Consider the following 12,228-nt stretch of genomic DNA (forward strand, 5'->3'; position numbering starts at 1 on the left):
CAGATAAGTTTTGCACAATAGGAACTAAATAAACTCTCATGTGAAGCTGCTGCAGGTGGTCCATAACTTTGCTGAAAAAAACTGGGCTTGGTCATAGTGTCATTTGGAACAAAACAATGGTTACTAGGCTTACTGGTGGCCAAACTTTTGTTTTTCATAATATGGAGAGCTCATGTTCAGTCTTCCAGAACGTATAAATAGCTTCCTTCAAAAACATTTAGTGGCCCAAGAAATAAAGTAGGGCTATATATGATATTTGCTTGTTTTTCTTTTAAATGCTTATAATAGTACTGCAGCATTGCAGGTTTTCTTCTTCAAGAGACAAATTCCCTCAGATCATGGCAGTTTGATTCATAGACTGTGAGATCTTCCCAGTGTTGAAACCAGCTTTAGAGAAGAATGCACGGGGGCTAATTTTGTTTGAGACCTACCTCTAGGAGTCTAGATCCCCTTGTAGCTAACGGAGAGTGGGAACTTCCATTGAATAAAATGTCTCGTCGTAATGTCAAAGCAGGTGTCAAAAGCAGCTCACATAAATCACATTCTGAAAGTGCTTTTTCTCTGTATTGACTCTGAAAGCATTCTGTAATGTCTAACTCAGATGTGCATGTTGGATGTTTGGTGAGAGGAGTGCCACCCATGGAGATGGGCTGTTCTGTGAGCTTTGAAGACAGACCTGCACTGGGTATTGGGACAGGGTTGTTTGATTCTAGTCTGATACTTCTTGAATGGACTCATCTGACTGCAAGACTTGGAGTAAAATGGTCACTGTCGGAAACAGAAAATGAAATATAATGAATATATTTATTGATCCAGCGTGACAGAGAGGAAATTGTGCATACTGATGAGCAAATTTTGCTGGGAGGACTTGGAACAATGGTCTAGGGCAATAACTTTCAGTCAACAGATTATCATGTGAGCTTGGCAGTTCATCTTCTCAGGTGAGCATGCTACTTACCAGTACCAAAACTCTGGCCTTCAGAGACGTTATAAATACATTGGACCTTGTATCTTAGAATAGGTGGGAAAAGTAGTTACTGATGCATCCTCAACTTACATGGGTGCTAGATTGTCCCTTGGCCACTGAAGGTGCTCTACAAGTCATCAATGTCGTTCCACAGGAATGGTCATCTTGAAACTCTATTACCTGGTCAGAGATTTGGTTTCATTTCTCAGTGTGGATGCTGTGATCTTTCTAGAACCCATCTCAAAGCGGCACATGAGGACCTTGGGGATGGAAATTAGATATTTCCAGACATTCATTTTTGTCCTTTCCAAGACCTAAATGTTAAAGTTAGGTGGCTTTAGCCAGGACCCACTGACAAGCAGCCTAAAGTTGATGCTAGAGCAAATCAGACATCTTCTCAGGGGTTATTACTGGGACTAGAATAATTTCTAGGAATTGGTGGGGCATAGAGGTTCATGTACACAGCAAGGGCTGTCGTGGTGAGGGGCAAAAGTAGTTGGAAAACTTTTCATTAATTCGTGACTCTCTGCTCTGTAGTCTCTTCCTTGGGCTCCAACCCTCCTTCCTTGGGCCAGTTTCTTCCCTCTGTAACCTAAAGAGGAAACCTGAGTAGGTGCCTGAGCTGAGGTGTGGGAGCCCTGGGATTAAAGTGTATGCAGGCAGGCTGGAGGCAGACTGATTAACTGAGAGCCAGTGGGATGAAGGACACCAGACTGGGATGTGGGGGACGTTTTCACTAGCGGCTGTGGCAGCTGGGGAAGTGAAGGAGAGCTCCTTGGAAGGAGGAAGAAAAAGGTTCAATTACATGCTGCAATGGTCCCAGCAGCAGAGGGGGAAGCATGTAGCCCTGGAGTCTTGGCCGCATTTCTTCCTAGCTGCAAGATCTTGTACATTTTGCAGGACCTGCTGAGCCTTTCTGTGACGAAGCTCATCTCAGGTGAAGTGATGGGGCTGATCACCAGGCTGTGATCCTTCAAGCTCTTTGCATGGCAAATTCCTAGGTTCATGTTGTTCTATAATCAGTGTTCCCCTACCATAATACAGTCCGAGAAGCCTCCTTTTTATACTTCAAGATAGCCAGCAGTGCTTCTCCCCTTGCCACTCAAATTTATCCTACTCTACAAATAGACTTGAACAAACTTGTAGTAGCCTCAGGCAAGCAGTGGCCTGTGGGATTACTGCTGGAAGAGGCATTTGTGTGGTAAAAATGGGCTTCTAACAGACTTGCTTCAGCAGGGCATTTTGTTGGGCTTGCAGCAGTATTATGTGCAGCCTTTCTTTCTGGCTGTTAAAAGCAAGGTCCTCACAGAGCAGCTTGTTCCAGAGGCTGGCAGCAGCCCTTCAAGCCTCTGGGAGTGCATGGAGAGCAGAAAGCTGTGTTCAGCTCCCTGTCCTACTGGTGAGCTTCCCCGGTCACCCGGCCAATGTGTAGCTAGGAGAGTGCCTGTAACAAGCACGGGCCAGGCTCTTTGGGTTTATGGATTTTTTCCCTATCCCAGTGGCTTCCAGATACACTTTTCTCCATGTGAAGAAAAGCAAATTGTGATGCTGATTTTTACATGCCCACTGTTCTGACTGCTGCTATGCCAGCTGTCTGGGTCAGATGTCCCCTGTCTCATTATGAGCTTAGTACCTATCAGACCATAAGCATGAGCTGTGTGTCCTGTGTGCATTTTGGGTTTAAGTGTCATCAGGGCAGTCCAGCACAACATAGACTTTTGGGGCAGCGAATAGAAACCACAGAATGAACCTCAAACTGCTTTGTAGCATTGGGACTAGCAAGATTTGTCTCATTAGAAGTCCTTTGTTGGTTGGATCTGTGTTTAATCTACCAATAGAGGTGCTTTTATATGACATTTTAGATGGATTTTAACTGTTCTCTGTCCAAGTGCCTTTTTTAACTTGGGAGGGAAGAGGAGGTTGTCATTCAGCCTTGGTTGGGAGGTTGATGGAATTTTAATGTGTTCCTGCTTGTTCAGCAATTTCAATGCAACTTTTCCCTGCCTTCCCTCTAGGCTCGTGTAGGAGGGATGGAGTTCTCCCCAGGGATGGTCTACATCTCTCCTGACAGCCCTCTCAGTTTGCCAGCTATCGTCAGCATTGCAGTGGCTGGTGGCCTGCTCATCATCTTCATCGTGGCTGTGTTGATTGCATACAAGCGCAAATCCAGAGAAAGCGACCTCACCCTCAAGCGTCTGCAGATGCAGATGGACAACCTGGAGTCTAGGGTGGCACTGGAGTGCAAAGAAGGTAGGATGAGGAAGGAAGGCTGACACTGTGTCTGTGCTGGTAGAAGGGAGAGATCCAGCCACAAAATTTTGAGCCAGAATATCACCAAGGAACAGGAATAATGAACCCTGTCTGGCTTAAGCCTGGATCTAATCTGATTTTGCCTGTTTTGCCTAAATCCAGCATTCCTCCACCCCGTCCAAGTTGTTAACTCACAGTCCAGAGAGCACCTTGGCATATGTTCCTGGGGAAAGGCTGTGATGTAGGAGAGGTGAAACTGCTTTTGTCCATCATCTTCCTTTCCACATGTTACTTCTCCACTTAAACCTTAGCCTCATGTACATGGAATGAGGGCTTTTCCTATCACAGTGATAGAGATGTGGGCTGTCATTGATATATGAATCATTCCTTTTTTGTGCCAGCATTTGCAGAGCTACAGACAGATATTCATGAGCTGACAAGTGATCTGGATGGAGCTGGGATCCCTTTCCTCGATTACCGAACCTATACCATGAGGGTGCTTTTCCCTGGCATTGAAGATCATCCAGTCCTGAGGGATCTGGAGGTCAGTAATCAACATCTGCTGCTTCTGGCTCCTCCCACGCCTTCCTGAATCCAAGAGATGTTGTGTCAGTGGTGGGGATGTGATGGCTCACTGTGCTGTGCCTCGTTAAAAATCCAGGTTGAAAGAGGAAGATGATTGCTGCTATCCTGGATGTTAAATTCTGTTTGACTACTCATCTATTTGGAAGAGTCTCATAGATCTACATGCATTATGCCTACTGTATTAGGCTCCTCCTTAGTCTTCACTGGGGGTTTGTTTTTCAGGTAGGATTTATTAGTTACAGATGTGCAGGGGCCAAGAAGAAATCAATCGCAGAGCAGCATTAATGGTTGGACTCGATGATCCAGTGGGTCTCTTCCAACCTGGTTATTCTATGATGCTATGACAACTGCCTGTGTCACTCCAGTTTGCACAACACTCACACTACAGAGAAGCCTTTTTTTTTTTTTTCCCCAGTAACACCTATAGAAACTACCTGTGGTCACTGAAGGAGTTTCACTTCTGCCTTGCTTTGCGGTTGCAGGGAAATTAGAAAACCACGGCATCAGTCTGCTCACACCCTGCCCACATCTGCCTCCTCTGCCCCAGCTCTCCAGAACACTGTGATGGGAGGACAGTGAGAATTTGCCCAGCACTGCTGGAGTCTGTGTACAGCCTGTGTTACCTCAATGGTGACAATGAGTTTGAGGAGACCCTGGGTGAGGTCTGCCCATGCTGCGAAATTCCTTCAGGCTTTGGCAGATGGACAGGTTCTGCTCTAGGGATACCTGCGCCAGAGAAGCAAGGGATAGACCATGGCCAAGGCCAGAGAGGTCATTGGCTGTGCTCTCTGCAGAGTCTTTGCCAAGTTCTCAGCTTCAGAGAGGCTCTGGCATAGACTGGTGAGATTGCTAAAGCCCAGACCTGTGGTTAGTTGGCAGAGAGGAGGAACAGGAGCTGGCGCAAGCAATGCCATGCTTGGCTGACTGTGTAATCAGAGGTGCCTGGTTGTCTTTGCTCCTTCCCTTCGAGAGAGTCAAAATTCATCAAACTATATGGAAAGAACTGGTCTGTAAGCAACGAGGACTGGCGGGATTGGGTAGGAGGCTGAGTTACACACTGATTACTGCAGGTATTCACCTTTGGAGTGCAAGCAGAGTGGCCTTGAGCTGCTTTCCCTCAGGAAGACCAGCTCAGCAGCTTCAACAAATGAGCACAAGAGTCAAGGGGTGATGAATCTCTCTCACACATCTATACACAGATTCAAGCAGTTGCGTCATACCCACAGCCAATTACAATCCCTACTTCATGAACTTCAGCCAGCTGATCAGAAAATCGCATCTGACCCCTGTAGAGGCTTTAGCAAGGATGCTCCCATATGCAGATACATACAGAGAGACACAGAGCTAATGTTTCAGTCTGCCACCTTTGATCTCGTCTTCCTTTCATTTCATTCATCTTGGGTTTGTTTTTATTTTTTCCCTTTAATCCTCTATAAAGCTTCAACAATTCTTTCAGTACCAACATCTTTGGCTACCAGCATGTCAGGGAAGGCAGTTCCCATTCTGCTCCCTTACCTGTACCGCCTAGAAGGAGTTGCTATTTATTGGAAAAGGCTTCAGCATGGATCTCACAGTGAGCAGGTCTTATGTATTTTCAGATCATTTGCTAATTAACTGCTCCAGATGCAGTATAAAATACTTGACTAGCTATTTTTTTTACTATTATTTCTCCATAATAACCTGGGGACAGACAATATTAAATGTTCAAGCAAGTGAGTTAAAAATAATTATTGGCAGATTGGGTGGTAGTGGTTGGTTGGTTGTCTCAATCTATTTACTAAGTAATTGATTTGCTGTATGCAAAAAGAGTTAAGAGCTTTAATTTCCAAATTGAAAAAGTAACGACTCTTTAAGGGGCCCTGCATTACTTGATTGTTTAAGCATGCCAACCTGTTCTGTATTAAAGGGACAAATGTGGCTGGTTATTAAGCATACATGCCTCAGTGATGTATTGCTTGATGTTGAGACCCTTCAGCTCCCAGGGAAGCTTTTATAAAGGCTGGAACAGCTTCAGAATGAGTTTGGTGTTCTCAATGTAGGTTTCATTTTCATCTTGAGCGTGGAGGACCAGAAAGGGTAAAGCCCACTGTAGACTGTGGAGCCCAAGGTGTAGTGGTGAGGTCCAAAAGGTGAGGTCCTACTGCAGTCGGACCTCTAAGACGGGTCCCAACTCAGGGTGTCCTCTCACACCTTCATCTACCATGTTCTTCAAATCAAGGTCCAGCTGTATGCTCACCATCTCAGCTACTGTCTAACTGCATCTCTCAATCTCCTCAAAACATGACCCTGTTCTCTCTTGCCCATTCAATTTCTTGAATTCAGCTTCTTAAAGCTGAACCCCAAATGTAGGTAAGCAGTTTTTTTTTTCAGGGATTAAAAAGAGGTGCTTGGTGGACATAGACTGAGACTTTAGTCTGACTACAATAAAAATCCAGCATGGTATAGTACATCCAGGCATTAGCAATCTCTTTTTGATGTACTATTCATTGTGGGAAACAAAGGATTGGAAAGTAATCACTGGGCTGTGGCTAGGAGGTCTCTCAGGCATCCTAATCATCAGGTGATATTTGGAGTTTCTTCCTTTTTATTGGACCATCCTCTAATGCAGAAAGAAGGACACACATGCCTGCTAGATGACAGACTTTTTTTTTTAAATTGTTTCTGCTGTTTGAAGCAACTTTTCCTTTTTCCCTGACTCAGAACTGACTTCTACTTGATGTTACAGAGTATGGTTAGAGGAGCTGGATGGATGAGGACAGAGAGAGTGTGACCCTTTGGAAGAGGTCTCCCAGCAGGCAGTGACTGAAAGGTGTAAATTCCCTTTCTTCTTGTACAGGTCCCTGGTTATAGACAGGAACGGGTGGAGAAGGGTCTGAAGCTCTTTGCCCAGCTCATCAACAACAAGGTTTTCCTGCTGTCCTTCATTCGAACGCTGGAGTCCCAGCGCAGCTTCTCTATGCGGGACCGTGGCAATGTGGCCTCACTAATCATGACGGTGCTGCAGAGCAAGCTGGAGTATGCTACTGATGTCCTCAAACAGCTCTTGGCTGACCTCATAGACAAGAATCTGGAGAGCAAGAATCACCCTAAGTTGCTGCTCCGGAGGTAAGTACGCCTGGGGCTGGAGTGAGCTGGTCTGGGCAACCAGTACCCTACTGTCTAGCATAAGCATGCTAGTCACCTATAGAGGAAAGGGGAAAATGAGCTTGATTTTTTTGTTTCTGCAGCAGGCTGTGAAATCAGGAGGTTGTACAGACAGAGTTTATGTAACCCTGTAGGGCTGGCATGAAGTTGTTTGCAGAGAGGGGTGAAAAAGGCAAGTAGAGCTGAATGAAGACTGAATTGCTCTGGTTTTCTGCTCATTTAAGACTTTTTGACAGAGAATTCCTTTCAGCAACTATGGCTGTAGATCATGCTCCACCTACTCCCTAACCAAAACAGTCAATGATTCAGAGCTACAGAACTGAACTACCTCTGGATTTTAATGTGGATCTTCCAGAAAGCTTCATAAGGGCAGCAAGAGCCCATGCCTCCTAATCAATATTTTGGGCTCTTTGTGTTCTTAAGACATTCATTCATGCTTACATTTCCTTTTAACCTGGCAACTCCAATGGCATTGTCGAAGACTTACGAATATGCCATGTAGAATAAGTTGTGTTTTATCCCTGGTAAATTAGCCGCTCCATTCTCCTACCTGGGATGTCGACTGCTGTGCTGTGTTTCTTGTTCATAAGTTAACTATGGACATGCGGAGAGTCTTCTTCAGCTGCATTGTGAGATTTTCAGTCTCTCCCTGAGCAATGAAGCTGAGAGAGTGTTGAATCCAGTAGCAGAGCTGAGCAGGGCAACAGAACTGATTTCCTATAAGGCGAAAGTTTGGGCTGGTGCTTCTTGGCCAGGACAAAGTTTTAACCACTGGGGTTGTATGGAAACCTTCAAATTAGAAATCCTCTGCTTTGTAATTAATGTGTTTTCCCTGCCTAAGGAAATGCTGCCTCTTCTCCCCTAGGATCATATTCATCCCCTTTTCATGGACTGAACCAACCCTTCTGCTTCAAGCTGGGGCCTTGAGTAAAATTGAAGGGAGTCTAGTGGAGATGAATAGCCTTTGCCACTGCTCAAAGTCAACTTTGAGGAGCCCTCAGCTGATTGTGAAGGACAGCTGAGGCAGCAGAGAGATCTGTGTTGCTTGCTGGGAGGGTTTTAATCTGGTATAAAGCTTGTTTTGGATAGCCAGCAAAAAAAAAAAGGAGGAGAAGGCACTTCCTGGCATTCAGAGTGGCAAAGCCAGGGGCTGAGTCTGGACTTTTCTTTGGTGTCACTTGACTCCCTGATGTGATTCAAGCCCTCCAGCCTGAACTGGTGACTTCACTCTAGCTGGCCCCAAGCTTCCTCTCTGCAGCTCTTCTCTGATGTCGAATGGCACGGCCTCCTTCCAACTGTCTCCTCTTTTCATTTTCTCCTTTTTCTTCCCCTTTCTCAATCTCTTTATCTTCCCTGACCGTTCATTCCTATCTTGTCCCTAGCATCCCGTTTTCCCTCTTTTCTAACTCTAACCCTCTCTGTTGGAAATGAAATGTGGCCTCTGGAAGGAGAGCCAATGAACAAAGAAGGCACACCCACTATGAACTGGGACCATAGCACCTCTTTCTCTGGTTGCAGGCAAGAGAACCACTGCCTGGGTCCAAACATACAGCTCCAAGTATGTAAAACCTTCCCCTTGCAAGTCCCGTGTTCCAGAGGTAGCAAGATCAACTTTATGTTGCAGTCTAGGGAACATAAAAAGAAAGCTGCGGCTCTAAGTAAGAACCTCTGGATGGCTTTGATGGCAGCCAGGATAAGGACAATCAACTTTAATTAATCCATACAGGGACTCTTGCTTTCTTCTCAAGCAACACCAGTGCATGTGCTGAAGCCAACACAGGTTTACCCTGTGCTCCTGGTGTCCAAACCCTATTTACAGGTCTGAGTCTGTCCTTCTGTAGGAAAATTTCACCCTGAAGAACTGAGATGTGTTTTTGCCTGGTCGAGGACAGAATATTCAAGCGCAATGGGGTGAGCACTGGGAATATACCACCTTGACGTATGAGGAGCATAATCATTCTGAGACAGCAGGGAAATAATTAGTGGCAGATAACTATTCTATGGTGATTTAGATTTGTCTTTCTTAAGCATTTAAGCAACTTGTCATGTTCCCTACTCTGAGCTCCTCACATATGATCTATCTATCCTTCCTGAACTCCCCTGAGAAGGTTCCTTCAAATGTTGTCATCACAATTTCACCGGGGAAGAAAGAGGGAAACAGAGATATGGGGACTTCCTTAGTCAGAGGAGAATCAACAGGGCAGTAAGGGTTTGCCTGAAGGTGTCCTAAATCCAAAGCTAAACCAGAGAGCCTAGAACATGCTTAATCCTGATGGTGTCAAACCAGGCTTTTGATGAGGCTCAGATATCTGGGTAGTAAGATGGACAGAACTAATCTTTTGAGTATCCCTTTGAAATGACTGGCATAACTAACTCTTTTGCAATTTATTTTTCTCCTGGGCTGATTCTAGGACAGAATCTGTAGCTGAGAAAATGCTCACCAACTGGTTCACCTTCCTTCTGTACAAGTTCCTCAAGGTAAGAGGAGTGACATGCCTGGATGAGCAGCTCCTTTAATGCATTTCTTCTTGACAAGGTTTGGTTGAGGCAAAAATTTCCCAGGTAAAAAGGAAAAGGTTTTTATTCTCAGGAGAGAGCTCACTGCCTAATTGGAGAGGAGCTGTTTTCTGATTCATGGAGAACAAAGAGGGACAGTTTGTTAGAGAGGCAACCTGTTGGTCCTATTCCTGTATAGAGGTGGGATCTAAGGATCAGAGCATGAAGGATTTCAGAGCCTAGTGGGGATCAATATTGAAATTGCTCTCCTTTTACTAGTAGACTCAGATCTCCATCATGTGGTGACCCAGATTTTCACTGTATAGTAACCAGACATCTCCTACCATACCAGTACAGATGCAGGACTTGGGTCCAGTGCCTCCATCATACTTAACCTGCTTTACCCACACCATAACCAGATCCCTACTTAGTTAAATATAAGGTCAGACCCAAGCTTTTCTTGTCCTAAGTCTGCGTCAAGCCTGCCCTGGGCATGGCCATAGACAGAGTCCAGAAGGTCAGATACAATAAACCATATAAACCTGACTGCTGCATCCAAAGCTCAGCAGGGGCTGAGGCCGTTGCTGCTTTGTATCCCAGTGGGAGATAGCACTGCCTGGATGCTCATCAGCAAAAGAGTGAAAAGACCCTCTCATTCCTTCTGGAGGACTTCCTTGGGGTGGTGGGTGGAGAAAAAGAAAGAGGCTTTCAGCCTCTGAGACCTGCCACTGACCGCTGGGTGATGGAAGTTTCCTCTTGGAGACCACACGGAGCTTCAGGCATGCTAATTGCTAAGGCAACAAACTCAGGGTCAGCCGTTTTGGAAGGAGCTGGTCTCTGCACCTCTCCCTGACTCCCAGTGCACTTATAAGCCATACCTACAACTTATAGCCCCCTTTGGACAGTAAAGCCACCCTCTGCCTGGCAATTCAAGGCTTTACAAATCACTCTCATTCCCCCAAGCCTTCCCCAGGCACAATCTGTCCAAGGATGAACACATGGGAAAGTTTTGAAGGTCCCTGGAAGGTAATTTCAGTGACTTCAGTATCAGATTCCTGCTTTCAGCTGAAAGGAAAGGATATAAGGAGGTGACTCTCTAAAGCGCTGCCTTTATAATAGGCTTTTTTCCCCCCACTCAGCTACTTGTCTTCTTGCCTTAGCCTGAACTGAGGCCTGATAAGGGCAAGAGACAGGCACAAAGAAGCAATATGCTGCTGGCAGATAAGCTAATTAAGTGGGAGACAGGTGTAGGAACTGAGAAAGGGACCACTTTGCTTCATATTATTAACTTGTTTTTTCTGGGATTTACACCAGAAGAAAATGACCTCGCTCATTGAGATGGGACACACTGCAAGAGGAGAGGGCAAGGTGGGGAGGAGGGGAGGAAGGATGGAGAGATGAAGGGGAAGGGAGGTAATAGAAGAAAGCACAAAGAGGGATGCATGGCGGCAAATGCGCAGAGGGAGGGCAGCAAGGGAGGAGAGGCTAGGAAAAGTGTGGGAAAAGGAGTGCAATTAATGCGAATGTTTGAAAGGAAAAATTAGGGAGAGATGTGCTTTGCTGGCTGTGCCTGTGGGCTGCTCATTGCTGTCCTGTGCTGTGCTCCACGCATTTGACATCATCGATGTAACCATACATATCCAGGGGTGCATCTCCCCGGGATCACAGAGCAGCTGCTGCCTAAGAAATCTTCTTTGCCTCCAGTATGAGAGTGCTTAGGGAGAGTGTGGACTCTGCTAAGACACTCAGGACACTCAGTCCATCTCCCTGTCAGACCTCTCACTAGGTCTTCTGGGATCCATCCCATCACCTGGTCCAGCGTAAAGTTCCGGGCTGGTGGCCACCCCTTGAACATGTCCTACAAGGTTCTGCTAGCCTAAATATTGCCAGAAAGTACTGGCACCTTTGTTCCGTGACAGGACACTCAAGAGGGCTGATTGCACGTGGAGGGTCACCTCTGTTCATAGGCTTTATTGAATAAACTGATTCCCACTGATGCATCATTCTTTAGTGGTCAGGGTTGGCAAACTGTAGCAGTCATTGAAATGTTATGTATGTTGGGTTCTCACATCTGCTCCTCCTGTTTCGGCTCATGGTTTTCTCTCATCCCTGCAGGAGTGCGCTGGTGAACCTCTCTTCTCCCTTTTTTGTGCCATCAAGCAGCAGATGGAAAAGGGTCCCATCGACTCAATCACTGGGGAGGCCCGATACTCACTGAGTGAGGACAAGCTTATCCGGCAGCAGATTGATTACAAGACATTGGTGAGTGCACTGAACACACTTTCCTATAGGCTTGTCCAACCTCTTCTAGCAAAAAGGAGTTTAGAGAAGACACTGAGGGGCATGCTGACTCACTGGAACAATTTATTCTTGCAGCCCAGCACGGTAACCTTGCTGAAGACTAACTAGTTGCAGCCTCTAACATAACAAGGTTTGTGACTGAAGCATCTGCTTGCAAAGCATGTTTACAGTTTCTTACAGGTTCTTTCCCCATGCTCAGAGCATCTCCAGATCCTTAAAGGTATTGCCTATTCTCTGAAAGCATCTGCATTCATTGCAGGGTAGGCTGACAATGCCATTGCTTGGATTAGGTGAGGTCCAGGAGCACTGGAAGACAAGCAGGCACCTCGTGTCACAAATACACCTGTGGATGTGAAGACAATAGATACAGGCCATTTATTCTGTTCTGTTACACAAAATACTTTCTAATATTTACCCCTTTTCCCTGGAGTGATATCCACCCTTACAACATCTCTCTGAGTTGCAAGTCAAAGGTAACAGTCTTC

The 12,228-nt window shown here is 45.8% G+C and overlaps 1 protein-coding gene across 1 annotated transcript in view; it reads left to right on the forward strand.

Annotated features, from left to right (window-relative positions):
• Positions 1-12,228, forward strand: part of PLXNA4 (plexin A4) — a 488,098-nt gene that overhangs the window by 433,953 nt on the left and 41,917 nt on the right. The window contains exons 20-24 of the mRNA XM_069860812.1: positions 2,983-3,217; positions 3,619-3,761; positions 6,639-6,907; positions 9,358-9,424; positions 11,558-11,704. Coding sequence (XP_069716913.1) covers positions 2,983-3,217; positions 3,619-3,761; positions 6,639-6,907; positions 9,358-9,424; positions 11,558-11,704 — 861 coding nt within the window. The remainder of the gene's footprint in view (positions 1-2,982; positions 3,218-3,618; positions 3,762-6,638; positions 6,908-9,357; positions 9,425-11,557; positions 11,705-12,228) is intronic.

This window comes from Phaenicophaeus curvirostris, chromosome 1, assembly GCF_032191515.1.
Source record: "Phaenicophaeus curvirostris isolate KB17595 chromosome 1, BPBGC_Pcur_1.0, whole genome shotgun sequence".
NCBI lineage: Eukaryota > Metazoa > Chordata > Aves > Cuculiformes > Cuculidae > Phaenicophaeus > Phaenicophaeus curvirostris.